This window comes from Mirounga angustirostris, unplaced genomic scaffold (genome assembly GCF_029215605.1).
Source record: "Mirounga angustirostris isolate CCGP_5_RB_7025 unplaced genomic scaffold, mMirAng1.0.hap1 SCAF_9, whole genome shotgun sequence".
NCBI lineage: Eukaryota > Metazoa > Chordata > Mammalia > Carnivora > Phocidae > Mirounga > Mirounga angustirostris.
The window spans coordinates 55,315,144-55,341,998 of record NW_026991717.1 but is presented as its reverse complement, the minus strand read 5'-3'; the positions used below and the strand labels follow the sequence as shown (position 1 = coordinate 55,341,998).

Genomic DNA, 26,855 nt, shown 5'->3' with positions numbered 1-26,855 from the left:
GAGAGAGGGATTTGTATAGGACTCAAAATTCTGGAGTTCCTTAGGACTCTATCTAGGTCCAAGACTCTCTCTCTCCCCTGTCCTCTCTCTGCAGTGATCTAGGAAGCGGTCCCACCACACCAGGAATTCTGGTTCCCATTTATACTTTTCTCTCTCTCTCCCTCCCTCTCTCGCCCCTCCTTCCCCGTTTCCTTCTCTGTGCCTGGATAATTCCCACTAATCCCTCGGGTCCTGGTTTGGTTGTTTGCTAGTAGAAAGTTTAGGGAGACCCTCTATAGCCCCTCAGATCAAGTTAGGTTTCCTTGTTATTTGTTCTCATGACATGTTGGGCTTTGAAACAGTCATCCTATTTGTAAGCATTTGCTTAAGGTGTGTCTTCCTGCTTAAACTGCAAACAACATGAGTACTGGTTGTGATTCCATTCCTACTTCCTTGCGTAGTGCCAGATCCACAGGAGGTCCTCGTAAATAGCCACTGAGTGAAGTGTTGTATAAATGAAGAATATAGAATGAGATGAAACAGGATGTAGAGATATTTCCAAGTGAGCTTCAACACAGGTAGGAAATGACTGTAATACTGGGCATATGTGATATGTTCCTGACTATTAAATCCTTAGGTTAGGGATTTCCGACTAAGGGAAAGGAGGGAGGGAGGAATATAGCTCCTAGGGAGCATAGTTGTAAAAAGACATTTACATTTCCCATTAATTTAATTTGTTTTAGTCATATTATTAAAAGTTAGGTTAAAGTTGTAAATGACTTTAAAGAATGGCAGGGAATTTTAATATCTATCAAAAAGAACCATATTTTTAAAGAATTAACAATACTGTCTTAACTCACTACTCCTATTATTTTTGCACAGTGGAGAAAGATAGCAATCATAGCTGTACCTAAAATGATAAATTTTCAGGAGCGCCTGGGTGGCTCAGATGGTTGAGCGTCCGCCTTCGGCTCAGGTCGTGGTCCTGGGGTCCCAGGATCGAGTCCCACATCAGGCTCTTGACTCAGTGGGGAGCCTGCTTCTCCCTCTCCCTCTGCCTCTCCCCCTGCTCATGCACTTCTCTCTCTGTCTCAAATGAATAAATAAAATCTTAAAAAAATATATTTTAAAATGATAAATTTTCATGTATCCCCCTTGTATAGGAAATAATAAAATTAGGGGAGCCTGGGTGGCTCAGTCAGTTAAGCGTCTGACTCTTGATTTCAGCTCAGGTCATGATCTCAGGGTTCTGAGATGGAGCCCTGCATTAGGCTCCACGCTGGGCAGAGCTTGCTTGGGATTCTCTCTCTCTCTCTCTCTCCCTCTGCCCCCACCTCTCCACTCTCTCTTTCTCTCAAATAATAATAAAATTAATAGATTACATTGGCATAATTCCATGAGAAGTATAAAGGTATCTTTAGAAGCGACTACCTTCTAGGTGGCAAGTTCCTGCTAATTTAATTTGAGTCCCTAAGTGTGGTTATCCAACTTTATCCTCCACCCTATTACTTATACCATCTAATTCTCTCACCCTCTAATGCTGCAAAACTTTGCTTCCCAAAGAAATAAGTACTTTCAACAATTTATAAGAATTAAATGACTAACTAGCAGTATAACCTCATGAAAACATATTTCCAATCTGATGGTTGACGTTCTACATTTGTATTGTGGAAAAGTTGTGCCCAACATCAATTATCACCGGCAGTAATAAGACACTTAATGCCCTGGAAAGTGTGGGCTACATGGGCCCCTAATTGGGACTCTCATATTTCAGATTTCTTTTTGTTTTCTGCTTAAAGATTTTATCTTAATCCTAATGGATTTGACACGCATCAATTTTCATATTAGCTTAATGTCTGATCTTCTTTGAAGTGGAACTCCCTTGAGTTGTAAGCAGAGAAAGCAGTTTTCCCGGAAGACTTTTCATGACGTGACAGCAGTGCAAGACCTCCTAAGGTAGAACGATGGTGTGGTAGAGCACAGAAGTGCGAGGCAAAACCAAACTACACACATGTGGTAATTCTGGGCCTCTCAGAACGTGGGAAGCCTGCAGCCAAAGCATTATGTGTTTGGTTATATACACCCGCCTTCCCCATGAAGTATTTAAGAGCCAGGGCCGCACACAACCATACGACTTGCAAGGGATAAGGACAGAGGCAGATGGGGAAGGACAATTGTACTTACCTGTTGCCTGGCTTTGTTCTAAACAGTTCTCGTATACACTGCTACACTTGGAGTTTCCAGGCTGCGCAAACAACAAATTGTGAAACACTTACAAATGTGGTATACAGTCATACTTTCAAAAAACAAACAGAACAAACAGAACACTAGTAATGCTCCCGGCAGAATATGGCAGACAACTTCACTTTCTGACACAGGAAGTGTCTGACAGGAAACTGGGATTTTGGGTGGGGAGCAGAGACTCCTGTGATAGTGCATTGGTTGGGGGCTGCAGAGGTGGGTTTGAAGGGGGAGAGTCATAAAGGCTGTCAATATAAGGCCTATAGCCTTAGGGTTACTGCTTTTGCTTGGGAGGTCCCATTCCAGGACTCAATCCAAGTCTCAGCCAGAAAGTGTGATTTCCAGGACACTTGTATAAACACTCAGTATTTAGCAAACCCTTATCTAACAGAGACAGATTGGAGCCCTACTCTACTGAGGTTTATGCCAGGCTCACTTTTCATCCTTGAAAGTCTCATCCATCAAAGGATTGCAATGATCCCAAAGATGATAGATAGATAGATGATAGATAGATAGATAGATAGATAGATAGATAGATAGATAGATAGATGTCTTCAATAATGGAATGAGATCACTGATGCCTTTGAAAAGGGCAATATCTATCCTCCAGAAGGATTAATCTGGCAGTACCATACAGAAGGGTTTAGGGGAATGAAACTGGAGACAAGGAAGGGGTTTTCAGAATCATGTGAGCAAGTGAGGACCAGGACTTAGAAAGGTGCAATAGGAATGTGAGAGGTTGGGTAGATTCAAAAGATTTCATGGTAGACTCCTAGGTCTTGAAGACTGAGTTGATATGGAGCCCAGAGTGTGAGAAAAACAAAAGACTGCAGATTAATGAAAGAATAGCAATGCCATTAATAAACATGAGTAAATCAGTAGAGGATTGTGCTTTGGAGTCAAGGAGAAAATGTTGAGTTCAATCCTAACACAAGCAATGTAATGCTTATGGCATTATAGCTGGAGAAATAGGTAATGGCTGAAAACAGAGAAGCTGGAGGAGTTTGTACACAGATGTTCTGCCAGAAGAGAAACCAAGGGCAAGGCCAAAGACAGAGAAAGGGTGGTAAGGGCAAGGGCTTGGGTTTGCAGGGGAAGGAGTGGAAGAAAATAAGATATAAAGGAAAGATATTATAGCAGCATTATCAACAACAGCCAAACTATGGAGAGAGCCTAAAGGTCCATCAACTGATAGAATGGATAAAGAAGATGTGGTAGACATGGATGGAGCCAGAGAGCCAGAGTGTATTATGCTAAGTGAAATAAGTCAGTCAGAGAAAAACAAATCCCATATGATCTCACTTACATGTGGAATTTAAGAAAGAAATCAGATGAACATATGGGAAGGGGGGAAGGAAGGAAAGAGGGAAACGAGCCATAAGTGACTCTTAATAACAGAGGACATACTCTTGGTTGATGGAGGGTGGTGGGGGGGGATGGGCTAGATGGGTGATGGGTACTAAGGAGGACACTTGCTGTGATGAGCACTGGGTGTTGTATGTAAGTGATGGATCACTGAATTCTAGTCCAGAAACCAGTATTGCACTATATATTAACTAGCAAAATTTAAACTTAAAAAAAGATACTAAAAAAAAGAAAAATGTAACTTACTTGGAAACACACCAAAAATAAGATGTGTTGATGGATGATAGACAGCTACACAGGATGACAGGGCAAATTTAGTGAAATATTAATTGTGGTTAATTGTAGACTCTAGATGGTGAGTGTATGAGTGTTCACTGCGTAATTCTTTCAACTTTCCTGGAAGAATAGAACTGCTTTAGAAGATAACAGAAGATGTCTAAAAAAAAAAAAAAGGAAGAGGCAGATTGTAGACAGATTCAGAGTATTGAAGAAGAAAACTGACTTAGCAATTGAACCATCGGTGACCAAAAAACCACTGGTGACCACTATAAAAGTCATTTCAAGCAGTCAAGCAGAATTCAGATCTTAGAAATGTAGTGCTGATGTGAAAACTGGGATAGAGACAATGTTTTCTAGAAGTTTGTGGGGTAAAAGGAAGATGAGAAGGGGGTAAGACATTACGAGTTGGTTGGAGGAGTCCAAATTTATTTGCAGACGGAAGAGAGATAACTGGTAGACAAAGAGAAAATAAAGACTGAGACAGGGGTTGATGGACAGAACCAGGGCAGAGGGTTGGCAGGAGGGGATGAGGTCAGGAGCTCAGGGGCAGGATTGGCTGTGAAGGCAGCAGCTAAGGATGAGCAGCAAGGAGAACAGAGCAAGACTGGAGGCGGGGAAGGGTGATGTTGAGCATCCCATGTTGGCCAGCCCTGGTCTTCCCAGCGAAGGGAGACGTGAAGTCATCCACGTAGGCCGAGGTTCGGGGATGCAGAGTGAAAATGATCTAGTGCAGGCTCCGACAATGATTCATTCTCTGGCTCTGTACTGAGGGAGATGATACTTTCTCTAAACCAGCATTTGGAAACTCTTAAATTAAACTCTCCAGGGGCAAGGACAGAATCACATCGCTAAGTTCCGGTAATAATAAAACATCACTCACCAAATAGCACAACTTCTCACACCGTATGGGGCAGTAAGCCATTTGTTCTGTGGCTTGGACTTTGATCCGCACATCGGAAACACCCCCCGCAGGTGGCTGCTTCCCGGGGATTTCATTGTAGTACTCGTGGTCTTCTCTCTCCTCCACGGGACCATCAGTGGGCACCTCCTCACTGTAAGGTGAAAAAGAATCCCCAAGAGGCTGGGTGGGAATTCAAATACTACAGGGGAGGTAGAGGGATCACAACCATGCAAATCATCCCGAAAAACTTTGCACTGGTGTTTTAAGTTTATAGCTGTTCTTAAGTGATGTCAAACATCTGGATGGAAGCAACCAGATGGTTGTTTAGCTTTCCATAGACAAAGTAAGCTAAGCCAACAAAAAGTGCCAAGGGTGATGCTTTTGTGTCTCCTCCCAGTGATTAAGAAACACACACACACACATATACATATATGAACTCTCTAAATGTAAGTCATTTTTGTCAGTAGGGTATAAAAATAAAGTTTTCCTGAGTATCTTCAGCATGCTTTGATTGTACCATTTTGGAAATGTTTTGTTAAAAAAAAATTTAGATATTGGGCAGAAGGCCTGGCCCAGTTTATTAAACCAAGATGAAAAAAGTAAGAGCTCTGGCCAGCTATCTTGTCTGCACAGATCTGGAGGAGTATACGGGAATCATAAAGAAATATTAGAACCATATGTGGCAAGTGGGTAGATTTATGTAAACATGCATTGTTTTAAAAATTGAAACAGGACAAAAAAACAAACAACTTTTCTTCCAAACTGGAATTAGTAGAAGTTTCTTATGAAAAAGAATAAATCAAGTCCTTTTGGATTGAACTGATTCCACTAACAACCCACATAGTTTTGTTGGGTTCATTACATGTCACAAAATGATAGCACTAAGATGTAAGTGTTACCCTGGGAAAAATTCAACATCAAGGCCTCCTAGTAACCCCCTCTCCTTTGCTACCCCAGACCACCTTATAAATGGAGATCCCCAAGCCCAGTGTTTGCTGATACACAAAATAACTAATTGGGGGAGGAGTGCATTTAAAAGTGGCCAAGAGTGAGTTTTGTCTCTCGGGTGTGAATTCTGCAAGCAAGAGGCCGCACTGCACTCCACACACATTGGAGTCTGTCAGACCTGAAGGGCTCAGCTTTCCTTACAGACTCTCTGTGCCTCAGATAGAACAACCTGATCCTTGGGTCACATCACCTTCCATCCCTCCCACATGTTAGCTGGAGCACCTCTGTTTACATTGCAAACCAGCAAACTAACAGTGATTCCTGCTATAGACATTTGATTCTTACTATTTTGCTCTTCAGTGTTGATTTTTTTTTTTTTTTTTTTTTTAGTGGTATGCAAGGGATCTGGGACTGAAACAATTCTGAGAAATGTATTGCTGTCTGTTATTTTATGATACTACTTAATTCATAGCTCTGTATAATAGCAGAGAAATAGGGCATACCCCTTCTTACTTTGAGTGTCTCCTTTAATTTTGATACAAAGCAAGAAGAAATACCTGGACAAATATAAATGGAAGAAAAATAGAAAATGCCATTACGTGTTTGTACTGAAACTGCCTATTTGTAGGAAAAGAAGTGACTCATTTCATTAGTTTGAAAATTCATTTTAAAATAAAACAAAATAAATACAGTAAGTCAAATAATTATAGAACGCTTGGCTGACCTTTCACAAGAAGTATTCAAAGAAGGATTTTTCAAATACTGTTTAAACCGGAGTTCAAAAGCCTGCCCTATGGTGCTTATGACATCTTGGGCCATTCCACTGCGGCATTCCAATATGTGACAGGCTGCAAGAGGATGTACAAAAACAAATTAAAAAAACTGTAATAAATTTTCAACAAGAAGAGGTTATATAAAGTTAAAATATTTCCAGAACATGAACTTTTAATTGAGTAAAAGGGAGCAGGTTTATAAGCTCTTTTCAGCTCTCAAGTGGCAGAAAAGAATACCTCCTATTTCATATGCATCAAAGAGAAGAAACATTCATATTTTACATTGAAATATCTCAGAACACTGACAAATTGTGGTCTCAAGACAGGTTTTTTGGGCCCACATTGTTATAAAACTAGACTGATCTTAACCAAAAATGTGACTCACGTTCAAAGTTAGCTCTAGAATTCAGTACAGGAGATGCTTAGGGCAGCGATCTGACAGGAAGATGAGGCTCTTGGCATGGTATTTTGTCTTTGCAAAAATATAACTTTCCAAACCTCCCCCCACCCCCCACCCTCTCTCCCCTCAAAGTAGGGGACGAGCTGCTGGTGAAGAGGGGAGCTTTATAATACCCCTTTGCCCTGTCATTGCTACTATAAAGCAGTGATGGTGTGGTAATCACTGTCTTCAAAATCCTACTAAAGAACTATCTCCATCAAGCATCAAAAAGAAGATTTAAAAAAAAAAAAAACAAGATTTTGTGATGACCAGAAGATATTAAAATTGTTATTAGATACTTTCTCTGAGAAGCAGCTACTGCGAAGGGGGAAATTTTTTTTTTTAAAGATTTTATTTATTTATTTGAGAGAGAGTGAGAGAGAGAGAGAGCACAAGAGGGGGGAGCCGGAGAGGGAGAAGCAGATCCCAGGGTCCTGGGGTCGAGCCCCGCATCGGGCTCCCTGCTCCGCGGGAAGCCTGCTTCTCCCTCTCCCACTCCCCCTGCTTGTGTTCCCTCTCTCGCTGAGTCTCTCTCTGTCAAATAAATAAATAAAATCTTTAAAAATAAAAAAAAGAATGTCTATAAATATATATCCTTTCTACCAAAGGGAAATGTTTGATCTATCTTTAAACTGTAATCTTAAATTGCTCTTTTTTTTCTCTGCAGTAGCTTCACACATGACCAACACATAGAAGGTGTTTTAAAAATTGTGTTGATTGAATACATATTGATTTTCCTGAATTACATCAGTAATTCTCGTGTGAGAAGTTGTCTTCAATTGCATTGAAATGACACCTGCAGTGAGCCCCATAGTGAGGCAATTTCTTCCAGCCATTGAGTAGTATGAATCACTGCTTGCTTTGCTCTTGGAGATATCCTTACACCTACAAAGTGGCCTTGGAAAGTGCCCTCCAGTTGAGGAAAGAGAAGTTGTGTTACCTTATGATAAGAAAAGGCCATTCACTTGAATTCTTTGTTTTTCATCTCATAAATTTCTGGTCCAATTTGAAATAAAGTCAACATCAGAGATATATCAAAATACAGAAAATGATTTTTAAATTTTATTTTTTCTTAGATTCAAGAAGAGGTCTGGAGAGGAAGGAAGATAATGAGAGAGGCAGGAAATTCAAACAAACGTACATACATCTATACACCTGAAGAAAAATGAGTGTATCTCCCTTTAAGGGGATGAGAAAACAAAAACACTTAAAAGAACTCCGTGGAAAGATTCAGATTCAAGTTCAAATTCCATTTATGCCACAATGTGTGTGACCCTGAACGAGTCGGTTTGCAGCGATACCCTCACCTGCCGAGAGAGGGCACAGGTGATCTTTGAAGTCCCTTGTTGCTTTCTAGAGAGCCTAACTTCTCTCTGTCACAGCAGCTTAAGCCTTCCAGGGAAACAGGCATGTGGGTTCTTGTGGCATACGGGTACTCAGCAAGGAAGGAAACAACCAAACCCACCACCACTTCTCACATGCTTTCAAAATGTTTTTACTTCTCTCAACTCTTCTGATTCTGATACTTTGAGGATTTGGTCCTGTTCTTGGGCTGATGCTACCAACACGTTCTGCTTTGCTTTGGAGAACCTCATTACTGCCATATTACTCTTTTGAGAAGACTGAATAGAAAACAAACAATGGTGCCTGTCACCAGGAAAGGAATGACACTGGACAAATAGGCTGACCCTGTGCAGATATCTTGTGCAGCCTCCCTGCCTTCGGCACACACACACAATGCTGTTGTTGCTACTCAGGGACATGCGGCTCTGTAAAAACTGTCTTGGTTCTTTTTGAGGTTGGTCATGGGCCACAATACAGATGGGCTTTGAATCACATACAAATGTGCCCATTTCCCAGGGTTAGACCCATCTCCAAAAGCTTGGATAAGCAGCCAGGTTGGCCAAGAATTGACCAGTCTTTAGCTAATGGGAAGAAAGAAAGACAAGTGTATGAAAAGTCCCAATGGCCAAAAAAAGAATGTGGCTTTCCAACGATATGATAACTTTGCATGGAGGCCTGAGATGGAATCAGATGCAAGTATGGGTTCTTTTCATTCCACCTGCAGCCAGACAGACCCATAACTCTACCTTTGGGTATCAAGTACTATATTAAAGAGGATTTTTTTAAATCTTAGATTCATATTCTTCAATTTTTTTCATTTGGTCTCCTAATTGGATACTCATGGACAAGAGGCTGAGAACTCTTCTTAGAGGATAACAGGCCCTTCTTTACTAGTTTATATTTATTTTTAATAGGCCAGGGGGGGTTTTTTTGGTTTTGTTTTTTGTTTTTTTAATAAACTCAAAATTCAAAAGTGCAGCACCTAAGGTCAACCACCAGATGGCGCTGTAGCACTGAAGTAAGGAGTTCTCCACTCCTAGGAAGAAACCAAGCCAAAGTGGCGAGCTAGCAGTCAGTCCGTAGTTAACTGATGTCACCAGGGCAGTCGTGCATAGATTTTATAACCATAACCATATATATAAGTAAATAGGTTAATTTAAATTGTTTTTACAGTCTTTTAAAACAATTTTTTAACTTTCTTCAGAGACTGAGAACCACGACCTTCCTGTACCCAGGTAAACTGGGGCCTCTTCACATACTAGATTCAGAGAAAATATTTAAACCTTCCTGGACTACTACACATTTGGAGTGAGAGGTGAAGAGAATACGGATTTCCTATTCATAGCAATTACAGGGGCAAGCCATATTAGTCACTAAGTAACCTCAAAACATTCTTAGGGTAACTTGCCTTTCCTACAGAAAAGGCCTTTTATAAAATGCGGAGTTCACTAAAAGGTCCTAGCCAAGATGGGAAAATTGACCATTGCCCTGATTTGAATACACTAATGCTAAAAGTGAATGGAACAAATAAGAGGCCGTGGGAACATTCAGGAGTCCTCTGACTGTGGGCTATGCTCTTCCTCATCCCCGAGGTCTGCCTTCTCCTGCCCTTTATCCCATCCACTGACATTGTGCTTCCCAGGGGGGCCAATGGCCTGTTAACTGCCTGACTGGAAGGCATTTTCCACCTTCACCCCCCCAGCTCCTTTTCAGTATGTGGCATTCTGAGGTGTCTCATTCTGGGATGTCTTCTCCCAGAGAAATGTGCTCTTCCTCCTTCTTAGATGATACTCATCTCCTTATTTTCTCTCCTCCCACTGACTACCCCTCTGGTGGTTTATTGCCTCCTCTGACTTCTACTCCCTGAAACCCTCAGCCCTCTCCTTTCTAGTTTCCTCCTTTGGTGATCTTGCTTACTCTTAGGGCTATGAAGTTGGCAGTTTTTCCAAACCTGCACCTGAAGGCCTGGTCTCTCTTCTCTCTCTCTCACTCTCTCTCTTTCTCTCTCTCTCTCTTTCTCTCTGTCTCCCCTACCCCCCACACTCCCATCCCCACTCTCTTCCCCCCTCTTCTCCCCTCTCCCACCCTGAGCTTCTCCTACCCGCTGAACATTTCCCCCAGATGAACCAAACTCACTAGGTAATTCTATAACATCTTCTTTCTGGTTTCACTACTTTCTTTATTTTTTAAGGATTTAGAACATTTTTTTCTTTTTACAAATATAATAAATACTCACTGTAGGAGTTTTAGAAAATAAAAAGGCCCACCAAGAAAAAAAAATTATGTAAGTCTCACTACCTAAAGATAATTGCTATTAATATTTTGGCATCTTTTTCTTTCCAATCTTTTTTCTAAGGATATCTACCTCCAAAAAATTACCTGGGGTCATATTATGCACATTGTTTTCACAATCTGCTTTTTGCACTTAATAACACTGTCGACATTTACCCCAGGTCCTTATTTATTCTTCTATTACACTAGCTTTAAATTGCTGGATAGTAGTACATTCTATGGATTCATTTACATAATTTGTTATTTATAAATATTGAATTAATTCTATTTTTCTATTATATAAATAATATATGACAATAATCTTTATTGCTTAATCTTTGTGCATGTCCTAATTATTTCCTTAGAGGTTAAATTGCTGGTTCAAAAGTATTTACCTTTTTAAGTCTTTGGATGCAAACTGTCAACTTGCTCTCCAAAACATTTGGATCCACAATCCTACGGGCATTGTTAAAAATAACTACTACCTTAAACCCCATTTTACCTTTTTTCAATATTTGAAATTTGAAGATGAAATACAGTATCTAACTATAATTTGATTGTTAATAAGGTAGCTAGTAAACTTGTAAAATTTTCTAAATGTTTCTTGGTGCCTTGTAATGTTCTTTTGTAAAGGTGTGCTCAGAACCTGGGAGTTGATTCACTTGCTTATTAGCTGGCTGAGCTTAAGAAAACAATCTCACTTTTCTCAACGCCAGTGTTTGCTTTTATAATAAAGGAATAAATTAATACTGATCTCAGAGGGCTGATGTAAGGATGAAATGCCTGCCATGTGGTGAGCATGCAATAAATGGTAGGATTTTCCCCCGTTTCTCTAGTGGATTGTCTTTTTTCCCATTTGTAATAATCCCTGTTTTCTTAATGGCAACACTAATCCATATCACACAGGGTAATAATAATAATAGCTACTATTTATTATATACTTACTACGAGCCACCTATTGGGATATTTGCATTGTATATAATATCTCATTAAGTCCTCAGGAACATCTGATTTCTATTTCTTCAACAACCTTCATATCTAAAGTATTGCCAAGTTCCATTAGTTCACAGATGTGTCCAAATGGTTCCTTCCTCCCCCAGTGTAATGTAAACAGTACCACTCTTGCCTGGGACTAATGGGATGTCCTCTAAATTGGACTCTACAATTCCAGACTGTTTTCTGCCCTCTGGCATCACTTTCACAGATACAAATGCCAGAAAAGTTATCATTTTGCAATTTCAATAAAATGGCAGAAGCCAGAATAATTGCTATAAAGCTCAAAATCTTCAATGGCTCCCAGTGACCTTTTGGCCAGCATTCAAAGCCCTCTACACTCTGTTTCTGGCCTCGCTTTTCAGCCATGACTCCCCTACTTTTATTCCTTCCTTTCTCTGCAACCCCACCTTTACACACACACTCACACACCCAAACCCATAGCCCTGAGCTCTCATGAGAGGGCTCTTTTACCTGGGCCTGGATTCATTTCTCCCACAAGTCCTGACTGAGCCCCTGCTGTGTCCCACACGCTGTTGTCCAGGCCCCCCTCCTTCTCCATGCACCTCCAACACACCATGTTTTTCTCTCCCACTAAATGAGGGGTCCAAGCTGGCCAGGAATTGTTTTTCCGCCACAATGATTAGCTCAGCCCCTTTTATATTAGTATGTAATTCATAATTATGTGTGGGCTTGAAAGCCGTGTTGGCACCTCTGGGCACAAATTAAAGTCCAGGGGCTCCGGTGAGGAGAAGGGATTTGACTCTGGAGCGGTGTGCAAGCAGGGGCTATGATGACAAGGGAGTGGCTTCTCACAGAAGTTTCTACGACCAAGATAAATAAGAAAGGGAAGGAGGAGACCGGAAAAGGAGCAATAAGGAGGAGGAGATGACAACTTTTTAACCCCCCCCCCCAAAAATTACCCTGTTTCTTTTTTTTAAGATGTATTTATTTTAGAGGGAGTGCACAGGGGGAGGGACAGAAGCAGAGGGAGAGAGTGAAACCTCAAGCCGACTCCCCACTGAGCGTGGAGCCAGCCAAGGGGCTTGATCTCACACCCCTGAGATCATGACCTGAGCCTAAACCAAGAGTTGCATCCAGAAAATTACCCTATGCTTCTAAATCACCTATTTTCTAGGTAGACCCATTCCCCTAGAGAAGCAAGCAAGCAACTAGCATCAGTCTGTGAATGCCTCACCACCATTCAGGGAAGAGCAATGACAGGCCTGAGCTATTCAGTGACTGACTGATGGCAAAGTTACTCAACATCTAGACTTCCTGATCTATTTGTTCTTCCTTCCACCCTGTCCTTTCAGGTTAAGAGAAAAGGCTTTTTGTTCAGAGCCCTTCCCTAAAAGAGCATGCAGTGATTCTTTCGGGAAACTCAGGCTTAATTAAAAAAGGCTGCTCTTTTCTGGTATCTTCTGTTGTGTTCCATTCCTACACCCCCATTCCCCTTCACTAGTTTCAGTCTCTCCTACTCATCTTTGATGGTTATCCATTCTTCATTATATGGTTTACAGTGAGTCAGTTTCAATGGAGTATTGCTTAATTCTTGTCACCTGTTTCTGCTTTTCCATTTCATCGAGCCATGTTCTTTTGGCAAGCATTTGCTAAGCATCTACTACGTGCCAGGTCCTGTGTTAGCAGCTGGTCCTCATCATTTCCTTTTCGACTATCATAATAGCTTCCAAACAGATCTCCCTGCCTTAAGTTTCTCTCTGAATCCATCCTATTCCCAAATAAATCTTCCTGAAGCTCTGCTTTGTAAACAGCATTTTCCACCCAGTTACTTGAAGATTCAGTCCCTACTTATCAGTTCTATCCTATCTGCCCTCTAGATGTCTTTTAGACATTTTTTCCTCCATACACAATCTGCATTCTAGTAAATATGTTCTATTTATTTACCCCCAGCATGCCATGTACACTTTCACCTCTTTGTTTTATAACTCTGAATTTCCAAATTCTACTTCACGTGTACTTAATAAATGTGTTGGAGCAAACTCTATCCTTTGGGTGGCACAAGATGCTGCCCTAATAGGTTCAAGTTGAGGAGAAGAAGCAACCTAAGACTCATCCTTAAGAGGAGTTGAATGTTCCAGAATCAGGGATGAGAAGCAACACTAACCATGTCTGTCTAAAGAGGTCCAATGACTTAAGAAATTTCAGGCCCTTATCCCAAAGTTCCACCGGGAGATGAGTTTACTTAGGCGAACTTGCTAAATCCTGGGATGAGAAATCCAATCAACTTAACTCTTCCATTCACTCAACAAATATAGTTATTTTTGTTGCAACACCTATGTGTCTGGCTTTTTGATGAGTGCTTTGGAAACAGCAGTAAATGAGGTAGATAGGTTCCTGCCCTCATGGAGCTTTCCGTAGGAAGGACAGACATGAAACACATCAACAAATGAGTAAATAAAATAACAAAAATGTGGGGCGCCTGGGTGGCTCAGTTGGTTAAGCTACTGCCTTCGGCTCAGGTCATGATCCTGGAGTCCCAGGATCGAGTCCCGCATCGGGCTCCCTGTTCGGCAGGGAGTCTGCTTCGTCCTCTGACCCTCCCCCTTCTCATGTGTTCTCTCTCTCATTCTCTCTCTCTCAAATAAATAAAAATCTAAAAAAAAAATAATATTTAAAATAACAAAAATGTGGGCTAAGTGTTAATAAGAAGAGAAATAAAGTATTATGATGCAGCAGGGTGGGTTATGCTACTAGAGATAGGAAGTGCTATCAGTCAAAGAAGATCTCTCTGAAGAAGAGACATTTAAGCTGAGATTCAAAAATGAGAAGAAGCCAAACACTCAGTGACATGCCAGACTCTTCGAATAACAAATGCACAGGCTCAACACACATACACTCATGTGCATGTGTGTGCACGCACATGCGCACACACACACACACACTTGCTGAGACCAATAATCTCACTGGCTTAGGTCTCCTGTGTAATTCATTCATTCATTCATTGGGGGTGTGGCAGCCAGTCCCTTCTATCATAACCAAAACAGCTTTTCTTTTGATTATACAAATAGATAATAAGCCTTTGGGTATAAGGATCCCTCAAGTGACTGGCACTTAAATCCCAACTATATATTTTTTCCTACTTTGTTCTGCTAGCAGGGCTATTTATTTCCAACTCAAATTCACATAATATTTCTAGAACCCAATATAGCACTCTAGTGATCCTCACCACTCTGTATATTGAAAAGAACTGCTTGTTACTTTTTAAAGGTGCTATATACCAGCGCTTAAGAAAATCTAGAAGTTGCGGGGCGCCTGGGTGGCTCAGTTGGTTAAGCGACTGCCTTCGGCTCAGGTCATGATCCTGGAGTCCCTGGATCGAGTCCCGCATCGGGCTCCCTGCTCGGCAGGGAGCCTGCTTCTCCCTCTAACCCTCCCCCCGTCATGTACTCTCTCTCTCTCATTCTCGCTCTCTCAAATAAATAAATCTTTAAAAAAAAAAAAAATCTAGAAGTTGCTTTCCATACCTCGTTGATTAACTGGATCTTTAGCTACATAGGCGACATAGTCTGTAGTATCCTATAAAAAAGGGAAAATGATTGCATTTAAAATGAATGGATTATACTGTTGAAAGATAAGAGTACATTTAGGACATGAGACTGAGGTAAGGACTTACATACAAATGTTTCTACTTAAAGAGAAAAGAAAAGCATCCTAGGAGGGAATATAAATACACACTGTGTAGTTCAGCCACTGTGGAGTCCACATCCTCTGCCCCTTGGAGAGAGAAGTTGAAAATTAAAAATTTAGAGGCAGATTTAGTGATACTTATTTACTGAGAATAAAAAAGAATCTACATAGGGAATATGTTAGGACATACATTCTTAAAAAATGGTTAGGGACTGTGACTGTCTCCTGTGTTGAAAGGTGAAATACCAGGGGTTATGCCACCACAAAGGAGTCATGAACTAGGAGGTGGTGCCATGATTTCCCAGTTGTCCAAAGAGACACCATCTATGTCAGAAAATAAGTCAATTACAGAGACACATTGGGCTTTGTGGTTGTTAGCTTGCTTGTGTGCAGTGTGAGTTAACTTAAAAAATAACAAAGCAAAAATACAAAGCATTTATTTGATCAGTATCTAGAAAGGAAAAATCATTTTTGAAAAAGAGAACCCATGAAAAATCTAAGGAGTTCAAAAAGATGTGTGGCTGACTTTGTAAAAACAAACAAAAAGCCACTTGGTAATTCTGACTTTTACTGGAACAGTAAACTGATGAGTGATAAGATTTTAATAATTAAAGATGCTTTTTGTTATCTCAGTTCTCAGGGAAAAAAATATACACACAATGCCATTTGCAGATTAGAAGTATGACTCTCCAGAGGGAAGATGCAATCAACTGGCAGGAAATAAAAGCCCGGGTATAATACCCTCAAGGACAATCACTTAATAACCCACAGCGAAACACACAGGAAGCAGATTTCAGGGTCAGCATAACTTGTCTTCAGTTATTTTAAAAAATAACAAACACCTAAATAAACTTATCTTATGCTAACAGATAAAAGGTTTGAAATATCTTGTAAATAAATAAGGTCACATCTATGAGCTTTATTTTATATGAATTTAGAAGCAAAGCCACAAGTGCTGGGGGCTTGGCTGTTATTTATAAAGTCGAAGAGATGGGAGGACGCCAGCAACACTGTCTGGTGCATTAGATGGTGGGAAAGAGGTTGTGGGACCTCGTCCTCCAAACAGTCTCCAGCGGTCTTAGAGTTCTAAAATTCTGTAACTGTAAATTTCTGGGAGAATCTAAAGAATGTTAAAAGCAAGGCACAAATGATGGGAAAAAAATGTAAGAACATATATTTGTGACATACTTGGAATGCATTTTTGAAAAGGAGAAAGTATACAGAGATACAGAAGCATTACCAAGAACTGTCGTCAGGGCTGACAGGAGGAAGACAAGTAAATGTCTTCGAGAAGAGAGTAAAGGTAAGGGTGAGCAAAGGTCAAGAGGTAAGGAAGAACAGCCAATATTTCTTAAACTTGGGAGGAAATCTGGTTGAAAGAAAGGTACTACATTGGGCCATGGAGACTTTTAGCATCTCGCACCCAGGTGGCTGTAAAGTTCTAAATGATCTCAGGGAGTGTCCTAAACAAAGCTATGTCCATGTGCTAGCAACAGGAGTGATCGCTCTCTCCCATCACGTGGTGCCAGGCACAGCACCAGCAGCTCACGTGCATCACTTCCCTTCCTCCTTACTAGGCTGTGAGGCAAGGGTGCTCATTCCCCATTTTATAGATGAGGACCCCCCCCCGAAGCCAGGAGAGGTTAAGTAAGTCAAGTCTCCCTGACTCCAAAACCTGGCACTTCACCCAGAGGACCCTGAATGCCAATGCTTGAGGTCACTCCAGTTTTCTGTTTTAAATTTGAATAGCAGGCTTTTTGCCCCAGTTGCAGAAAGCACAGGGGTCCCACTCAAATTTCCCCACAGCACTACAAATTCTTTACCATTTGTTTTTGGTAAGGGCAGTGCTTTGGTGGTTTGAAAGTATTAAAAAAAACTAAAGGCATGTGAAGATGATCTACAAAGAATTAGCATTCGGGAGAACTGTGACAGACATCATGCGGCCTGGCCTAGGGTAAACAATGATTTGCATACCAATGCTAAAATGACAGCAACCCTTGAAAGTTCAAAGGGAAATTTAGGGCAAACACCTATAATTATTTTTAACCCTTAGCTTATAGAACTCATTACATAACTAAAGGCAAGTATTTGAGTTCCTTTATGGATGACTGAGCTATAACGTTAGGAAGAGAAGAGACAATGCTGGCCTTTTCAGGCTGGATTCAGTCAACCCTCTCCGCTTTGTTACCACGGTGAGGTCAGATTACAAAGCTGGCTGGATGGGAGTTCAGGTTCAGTACTGGGTCCAAGCTGCCACTGCTATGTGCTTGGCACCCTGCATGCCCCCTGTTTGCTAATGAATCCACAATCGGCCATCTGTGGAATCTCTTGGGGAAGAGGTAGAGCTCTTAAAATTTGGCTTACATATTAATTAAATGGTAGGACCACGGAACTAATCTATTCATTTGAAAATAACTATACCCAAAATTAAAGATGAGAAAAGAGAGAAGCCTAAAGGGAAAATTAAGTGTCCATTAATAAAAGAAAAAAAAAACACCCCAATGATTTGAAGTCCTATAAATAGGACTTTTCTTCCATATGCTTCAAATAAGTTCTGAAGACAGGAGATTTAGGTTTGACATGCTTGAACATTTTGAGTCACTGGTAGCCAATGTGGACACAAGTAATTACTGAAATTTTTAAACAGTAGGGTAATTTAAGTAGCATTTAACTATATATTTCACACACGAAAAAGTTACACCAACAACCAAGTGAAGAAAGTCGCTTATTTTAGATGCCAGTAAGGGAAGCGATGATTACAACAGAGTAACTTCAGAACTTCATTTCCTTTTAGGATAGACAATAATTTTTCCTTTTAAATATTTAACATAGAGGTCAAAACTTTGCAGTGACATCACCTGCCAGATTTAGTTTTTACTACTGTTCCATACCTCTCTTAGATTTCTGAATTATATGTCTTATCATTTATGACCCTCCATTTGATTCCTCAATTGGAAGTGAGAAACTAAATGTGGTGGATAGAAAAAAAAAACAATACGTATTGTACTGGATTTTATTCCCCCATTTCTGAAGGATACAATCTTTAATATTAAATGCTCAACAGAAAAGAAGGTAATACATTGTCAGGAAGAACAAGGTCTCCATTTGCTCCCCGTATGTTTTCTTGACCTTACTGATGTTCAATCCTTACGAAAATCAAACTCAGTCCTCTTCTAGCTTCTATATGTTTGCAGGGAGAAGAAAAATGTCCCAGTATCATGGAGCAGCAAAATCCTCCTTCTACCCCCTCAGTTTAAACAGATCTGTTTCTTGGTGAGTCCCAGGCTTCCTAACTTCAATGCTTCCCTCCTTAGGCTCTGGTTCAGAAGTATGGAGTAGGGAGTCAGGGAATGACCCTTCACTCTGTAAAGTAGGCTTGGAGAGCGACCACTTGCTCAGTCTCCCACAATTCATGGGGAACGAGGACCCTGTGGCCTCTAGGGAGGAAGGAACTGCAGTTCTCTCCTGCTAGCTAAGCTTTCCCCCTCCACAAGCTTCTGCAAACCTGGTTGCTCATTTTAGATGAGACTTTGTGGCCCTGGCTGACAGCCGGAATGGTAACTAGGCTTCCCCTCATATGCCAAATCCATTGCTTAAAAGGATCTGCCTGGAACTCTGTGTTGTTAAGAATGTTGAGGGGTGACTGGCAACACATGTATGACATATTTGTTTTTCATGACTTAGATGTTACTTACAAGAAGAATCTCAGATGATAACTCCATGACTCACAACACAATGGAATATTATTAGCTCATCCACTAATCCAAACATTTTAAAAATCAGTAACAGAAAATATTTTGTCAAAGCCAAATCTTTGATTGTACATAGCTACTCACAAATTGTAATAAAACACTGGAAAAGTTATGTGGTGGCTAACATGCTTTACATGGAAGTTCTTTTAACTCTTATAAAAAGAGCTTTCATGAGTCCATACTTACAGGATCCCCTCCAGAGGCAAATGAAATAGACTGCATATGATGATTTGCAATAATCTGTAAAACATAAACAGATTAAACATGGATGATGCTACAAATTAATTATGCCTAGTTACATACAATCTAACAGTAACGGACATACAGTTGTATGTTTTGTTTTTGCCTGCTCAGCATCCCTTTGGAAACTACTCCGTCCCCATTCTGTAATAATCTCATGAGGTTCAAGTAGGTATGACATGCCCGTATCACTGCCCCTCTCCTTATAGCTGGACATGGGATCCAGGCCTAGCCCATCAGAATGGACTTTACCCTCTGGATAAAGCAAAGCCAATCAATATCATGGAGAGGAACTGAAATGGATAATAGGAAAGAATGCACCTCTCTCTGCCATTAAGGGCCTTAGTTTAAGTCCAAAGCTTCTGGGAACCATCTTTTGCTGCCATGTGGGAAAAGCCTGATGGAAGCATGAAGCTTTCCCTCTGGACAATATCAGAGCTGAGAGTTAAAAAAAATCTGGTGGTAATATTTAGTCCATCACTTCAACCAATACATTTCCTCCTTTATCTTTTTATGAGTTTTTCTATTTTAGTTATTAATTTTTATATAAGTTAGTTTGAATTGGGTTTTAGTCATTCACCACCAAAAGCATACTAAGGCCCTAACATTAAGATTTTCAATATGAAGTAGACTATCCCAGTGAACTGCATTAGTTAGCCAAGAAGACGATCTCTTTCACTTGAGAGTTTAGGCTTGCTTGTTTGGAAACCACAGTGTAATGACCAATTTACAGAGAAGTATTTGTCATACTGCTTTGAAGGTTCTTTGAAATACCAACTGTGCATCAATTGGCTAATCTCATCGTCAGAATTGTTTAACCTAATCGATACACAATTCTGCTTACATAAGATGGTCAAGCAATTCTACTCTTAGCTGTATTCCAATGGATTGTGTGAATACTGCACCAAAGATCTTCTCAAGAAAGATAATTACAGTCCTGTTTGTAATAGCCCCAAACTGGAAACAATCCCAATGATGATCACTGTGATATTCAAACAATGGACTACTATGTAGCAAAGAACATATTTCTTGGGCAAAAGAAGCTAGACACAAAGAATATACACTGCATGGTTTAATTTCTATAAAGTTCAGAAAAAAACAGGAAAAAATATTTTATTCTGTTTCAAATCAGGATGATGGTGATAGTGGGGCAAAGGAAGAGAAAGCAAATGGTTTTCTGGGATCCTGCAAATGGTGTTTCTCGATCTGGGTAGTGGTTACACAAATACGTCCATTTTGTAATAATCAAGCTGCACACTTACAACTTGTGCACTTTTCTATATTTGTGATTTCTATATTTATATTTCAGTTAAAAGTGATTACTAAAAACACGGGGCGCCTGGGTGGCTCAGTCGTTAAGCGTCTGCCTTCGGCTCAGGCCATGATCCCAGGATCCTGGGATCGAGCCCTGCATCGGGCTCCCTGCTCTGCAGGAAGCCTGCTTCTCCCTCTCCCACTCCCCCTGCTTGTGTTCCCTCTCTCACTGTGTCTCTTTCTGTAAAATGAATAAACAAAATCTTTAAAAAAAAGAAAAGTGATTACTAAAAACAAATCAATATATAAAGATCAACTGTCATTCCTACATACCAGCAATAGCTAATCAGATATTGTATTGCGGTAAGGGGTATATTTTACAAGAGTACCTAAGTATAAAACTAGTATGAATCATGTAAGGCTTTTTAGAAAACTTTATCGAAGGGTATAAATAAGACACAAACAAGTAGAAAGATATATATCGCTTCTATGGATAAGAAGACAATATTGTAAAGATGTCGATTCTCCCCCAAATTAATCTGTAAATTCCACGCAACTCCAGTAAAAATTACATCTATGTCATTCGGATAACATTTCAAGCTACTTCTAAAATTCACATGGAAGAACAAATGTGCAAAGAGCTAAGGCAATTTTTTAAAGAACAAAGAGAGATTTTCCTTATCAGCAAGACATACTGTAAAACGGCAGAAATTCATTTGAATACAAAGTCTAAAAACAAACTCACATATTCATTGTCTTTTAGTCTATGACAAATGTGGCACCAAACAGCCAACAAAAGGACAGTGATTAAATTAGTGGAGTTGGCTGAGTTAGCTGGATACATGTAAAAAATATATAAACAAATCCTGTCCTCATAGTATTTATATAAATGTTTTATCCAGGGGCACCTGGGTGGCTCAGCCGTTAAGCATCTGCCTTTGGCTCAGGTCATGATCCCGGGGTCTGGGATCGAGCCCTGCATTGGGCTCCCTGCTCTGCGGGAAGCCTGCTTCTCCCTCTGCCACTCCCCCTGCCTGTGTTCCCTCTCTCGCTGTGTCTCTCTCTTCAAATAAATAAATAAAATCTTTAAAAAAATAAAAAATAAAAATAAATAAATGTTTTATCCATAAAAGATCTATTCAAATATTAGAAGACAAATAAAAAGTTATGCTTGTGATCTGTGAAGTAGGAAAATCCATCGTAATAGAAAGAAAAAGAAGGAAAAAACCCTTCAATTTGATTACAGGAAAACTCATTTTAAAACTTTTGTATAAAAAAAAGACCCGTGAAACGAGACAAATAACAACAGACAGGGAGCATATATTTGCAACATGTAAAACAAAGCATTCATATAGTTTATAAGAAATTCCTACAAATCAATAACAAAAAGAAATAAACCAAAAATAAGACCAGTTAATTTTCTTAAGTAACACAAATTTCAATAAACATATTGAAAAATACTCAATCTCCAAGAAATCAAGGCTATGGAAAATAAAACAAGATATCATTAAATTGATAAAATTGCTCAACCAAACCATGTGTGGCAAGGATATTCTCAAACACTGCTGAGGAGAGCAATCTTGGAGAGCAGTTTGATACTGTGTGTTAAAACTAAAGCATGCAGGGGCGCCTGGGTGGCTCAGTCATTAAGCGTCTGCCTTCAGCTCAGGTCATGATCCCGGGGTCCTGGGATCGAGTCCCACATCGGGCTCCCTGCTCGGCAGGAAGCCTGCTTCTCCCTCTGCCACTCCCCCTGCTTGTGTTCCCTCTCTCGCTGTGTCTCTCTCTGTCAAAACGAATCTTAAAAAAAAAACTAAAGTATGCATACCCTACAATTATGCCTTTCCACTCGTAGGTTATTTGTTCTAGAGAAACACTGGTGCATACGGATGTGATTTAACCATAGTTTATAATATCGAAAAATCGTAAATTATTTGTGCATAATTAGGTCAACTATAGTACAGCTATACAAATGAAATGCTAGGAAAAAAAGACTCATCTGTGTATACTAACAAAGCTAAATCTTCAAGACATTGCTGAGGGGCTTTTTGTTTTGTAATTGAAGTTATGTAAGGCATGCAAAAACAAAAACAAAAAACCCACACACAAAGTAAGATTTTTCCACGAGGACGTAAAGATCCATATAAATGCAAAGGAAAAAGATTTAAAGAATGCACACCAAATTGATGACAATGGGAAGTTACCTCCTACGAAAATAAATGGAACCAAGTACTTCTTCAGCGTATGTGTTTTTTTTTTTTTTTTTTTTTAAGATTTTATTTATTTATTTGAGAGCGAGTGCACGAGAGGGGGTAGGGTCAGAGGGAGAAGCAGACTCCCCAATGAGCAGGGAGCCCGATGCGGGACTCGATCCCGGGACTCCGGGATCATGACCTGAGCCGAAGGCAGTCGCTCAACCAACTGAGCCACCCAGGTGCCCCTCTTTTTTTTTTTTTTTTTAAGATTTTATTTATTTATTTGAGAGAGTGAGAGAGAGCACATGAGAGGGGGGAGGGTCAGAGGGAGAAGCAGACCCCCTGCCGAGCAGGGAGCCCGACGCGGGACTCGATCCCGGGACTCCGGGATCATGACCTGAGCCGAAGGCAGTCGCTTAACCAACTGAGCCACCCAGGCGCCCAGCATATGTGTTTTTAAGGAGATAGATAATATGTTTGTGAATTTAACTTTTTTTTTTTAATGGGGAAAACAGAAGAAGAGCTGAATGGATCAGCTCTCAGTATTTTGATCGGTGGCTGGGAACGCTGTGTGATTTGGCCGTGTGGATTTAGATCCTAATCGTACAAATGAAAGGGGGTTAACACCTTGGAGCAGAAGCGATTTTGCCTGGGGTGGGAGGAAGAGGAGCTGGAGAGAGCAGAGGGGTAAGGGGCAGGGGGAGGAGGATTAAACGTTGTATTTTCAAGTTTACGGCATCGCAAGCAGCGGAACGGTTAAGAAAGGGGAGATTAAGTAACGCTCGCACAGGCCGAGCGTCTAGCTGGGGAGTTTGAACGGATCGAAAGCGGGACCACCATCCCCCGCGGAGCAGTGAGCAGCCCCCGCCCGAGGGGCACGCCAAGCGCGAGGCGGTGTCTGGGGGTCGCGCAAACGCACAGGGTCACGCAAGCGCACGGCGTTTGCGCACGCGCAGAACGGCTCGTCCGCGTAGCTCCGATTTTGCAAAAACGCCTTGCGGGAGGTTGAGCTGCGTGTACAATGTCGGAAATGAACGAGCTGTCCGAGCTGTACGAAGAGAGCAATGACCTGCAGATGGATGTGATGCCTGGCGAGGGTGACCTTCCGCAGATGGAGGTAGGCAGCGGGAGCCGGGAGCCATCCCCGAACCCCCCCCGCAACGGGGCCCCGCCGCAGCTCGAGGAGGAAGGCCCAATGGAGGAGGAGGCGGCCCAGCCAATGGCGGAGCCGCAGGGGGAGCGAGGCCTTGCTAACCGGCCCAGCCCTGGGGAGCAGCCCGGCCAGCTCGCGGGCCCTGACTTCGAGAGCGAGGACGAGGGCGAGGAATTTGATGACTGGGAGGACGACTATGATTATCCGGAAGAGGAGCAGCTGAGTGGTGCAGGCTACAGAGTGTCAGCGGCCCTTGAAGAAGCCAACAAGATGTTTCTGAGAACATCCAGAGCTAGGGAAGCAGCCCTGGATGGTGGGTTTCAAATGCATTATGAGAAGACCCCGTTTGATCAGTTGGCTTTTATCGAAGAGCTTTTTTCACTTATGGTTGTCAATCGCCTGACCGAAGAACTCGGCTGTGATGAGATTATTGATAGAGAGTAATTGCGTGCTGTTAAAAGAGGAGGAAACTACTTGAGGAGAGACCCAGCATTCCCACTGCCTTTGGGGTTCATTCCAGATCCAGATCGTACCGTGCCAATGAAAAACTTGATCCTCAAAAAAAAAATTTTGTGTGTGTGTGTTGTTGTTTTGCAGAATAGAATAGGGCAGTGACTGCACAGTTACGAAGAAGAATTGTTAAGGAAGAAGAAAACACATCTTAGGACTGTGGAAATCGGTTTTCAAGAATGTTCCTGAAACACCTGCGGCTTTGACTTTGTTATTGATCCAGATTATTTTCCTTGCATTGGAGAAAATACCTTTCACATTTCACTGTAAGGGATGGTTTTGCAAGAATAAGTTACGACCAAGACAAACTACCAGTACAAGACCCCGGTGATATTAATTACATGAGAAAATGTAACTAATACATCCAATTTAGGACTCAATATGTCTGAATCATTTGGACTGAAAGCCTGCCTACTGAGAGAACTCTGAAGATTCCACTTTGTGGTCTGTCCAAGCCAGTGATGAAAGGCTAAATTTTTCGTGTAAAATAAATTGGGTATGAAGCAAACCCAAAAAGAAATACGTATCATGTGTGCTGTATCTCAGAATGTGTTTTCAAGAGCATCTGAAACTTTGTACATGTATCTTGATCATTTATAAAGATACTATGATCTGTAATTCAAGAAAATTCGTTGTCTTACCATTTTTAAAACTCAAAAATTAAGACGTCCATAATAAAATTTCAAATTTAGACATTAAAATGTATGTGAAAGAACAAAACAAACTATTTCTAATACTCTTACATAATAGAGAAATTGTTTTACTCGCTTTCTGTTTTTCATTTAACTTCACAGGTGAAAGACTTTGGTTGAACTTCATAGCATAACTGTTTTAGTGAACATGTCAAGTAAAAGGAAAGCCCTACATCTAAAAAAAGACTGAACAATTATGCCCTCAACCTTTAAAAGTTTTAAACCTGCCCAGAAATCCACCTCAGTATCTGAAGTTTCCCTCTTTGTCTCCTCCTCTAATTAAGCTTGTTATTGGTTATGCACCAGCATTCAAGATAATAAAATCTCTTGTTCTGTGTATTTTGTTTGTTTGGCCAATAGTATTGTTCACATACTTTAAACACGACTTTTTATTGTATTGTGCTGTTTTATTTTATTATTATTATTTTTTAAAGATTTTATTTATTTGAGAGAGAGAATGAGACAGAAAGAGCATGAGAGGGGGGAGGGTCAGAGGGAGAAGCAGACTCCCTGCCGAGCGGGGAGCCCGATGCGGGACTCGATCCCGGGACTCCAGGATCATGACCTGAGCCGAAGGCAGTCGCTTAACCAACTGAGCCACCCAGGCGCCCCTATTTTATTATTGAAACCACTTTATGATTTAAATAACCACTATAAGGGAAGGTGCTCCAGCTTCAAATAACTGATTTATAAATTAACTTGTGGATATTAAACTTGGCAAATTCCTATAAAAGAATTTGCCAGGTGAGAAAAGCTGTCCTATTAGCATGTTGCTGTGGTTATTAAGGTTCTGAAATTGTATAAGAATAATGTCAGTAAGCTGTGCCCAGTAAAACAGTGTATCAGTAGGTGTGATCAATAAAAAGGTACCATCTGCTCATTATGGCAGTAAAGGACACATCAATACAACATCACAACTCAGCCTTATTTATGTTACAGTGATCTTGTCTTTTAGTTTAAGGAGGGGGGTTCTTTTCTGTAAAGTAGAGGACCGACGAGGGTGATAATTATTTAAATACTAGCTTGGTAAGTTAGAGGATAGATAGGGAAATAATAGGAGGTGAGATGTTAGCACTTAACCTCTCCCATGCCTCACTTTCATTGCATTTTCAAACAGCTCTTCGTTGCAGCTAGGTGAGTCTGCATAGATAATTGTATGATGTGAATTAACTGAATTTGGGGTTGGGTGTAGGACACCAGGGCACAGGTAACTAACCAGTTGCATGTACCTCCAGATAAACATGTCAGGAAATAGAAAAAAAAACTGGTCTTCAAACCAGGAAGTGTGATTAGGTTCCTCTCTGGGACTGAGTAGGGAGCAAGAGGAGAAGAAAAGAAAATGACTCCTTGTTGGGTTGGAAGGCTCACGTTGGGGAGAAAGACCTGGACTCCACAATGCACCCCTCCTGATGGTTGGTTCATTGGTCTTGGGAAAATGGATAGTAAACAGAGATTACTGAAATTAATGCTTGTTTGTATTTACTAAAGATAGAAAATGGTAGCATTTTAACACCCCTTTTAAAAGCATAAAATCACTTGTTTTAAAGGTTAAAGTTAACACGTATTGGAACCAGCCTACCTGGTTCAAATCTGGGTTAATGGGAACTAAAGAAAGGAGTTCTAGAGGGATTCTGGTCCTTATTTTGTGAACAGGGGCGAGGGTGGAGATATGGAATGGGGAGAGGGAACTTTAAAAACCTTGTGAGTATGTAGGGTGATGGGGGTGTAGTTTTCTGGATCTATGCATATAATAAATTTTTGCTTAGATTGTCCTACATTGGCTGCCCTAAGGACACAGATCTATTTTGTTTGTCTCATGCTTCAAATTTTAATTCTTTAATTAAAGACCAACATCTCATAACCCAGAGAGTGCAG

The 26,855-nt window shown here is 40.7% G+C and overlaps 2 protein-coding genes across 2 annotated transcripts in view; one reads left to right on the top strand and one right to left on the bottom strand.

Annotated features, from left to right (window-relative positions):
* SHC4 (SHC adaptor protein 4) overlaps positions 1–26,855 on the bottom strand; it is a 129,091-nt gene that overhangs the window by 28,397 nt on the left and 73,839 nt on the right. Inside the window, exons 5-9 of the mRNA XM_045900127.3 lie at positions 19,123–19,176; positions 15,022–15,073; positions 6,438–6,561; positions 4,745–4,916; positions 2,164–2,224 (exon numbers count right to left, since the gene is read on the bottom strand). Of these exons, the coding sequence (XP_045756083.1) occupies positions 2,164–2,224; positions 4,745–4,916; positions 6,438–6,561; positions 15,022–15,073; positions 19,123–19,176 (463 nt within the window). The remainder of the gene's footprint in view (positions 1–2,163; positions 2,225–4,744; positions 4,917–6,437; positions 6,562–15,021; positions 15,074–19,122; positions 19,177–26,855) is intronic.
* Positions 23,550–25,319, top strand: EID1 (EP300 interacting inhibitor of differentiation 1). Its single transcript, XM_045900128.1, has one exon. It carries the CDS (start codon positions 23,647–23,649, stop codon positions 24,220–24,222), a length of 576 nt encoding a protein of 191 aa, XP_045756084.1. The 5' UTR covers positions 23,550–23,646; the 3' UTR covers positions 24,223–25,319.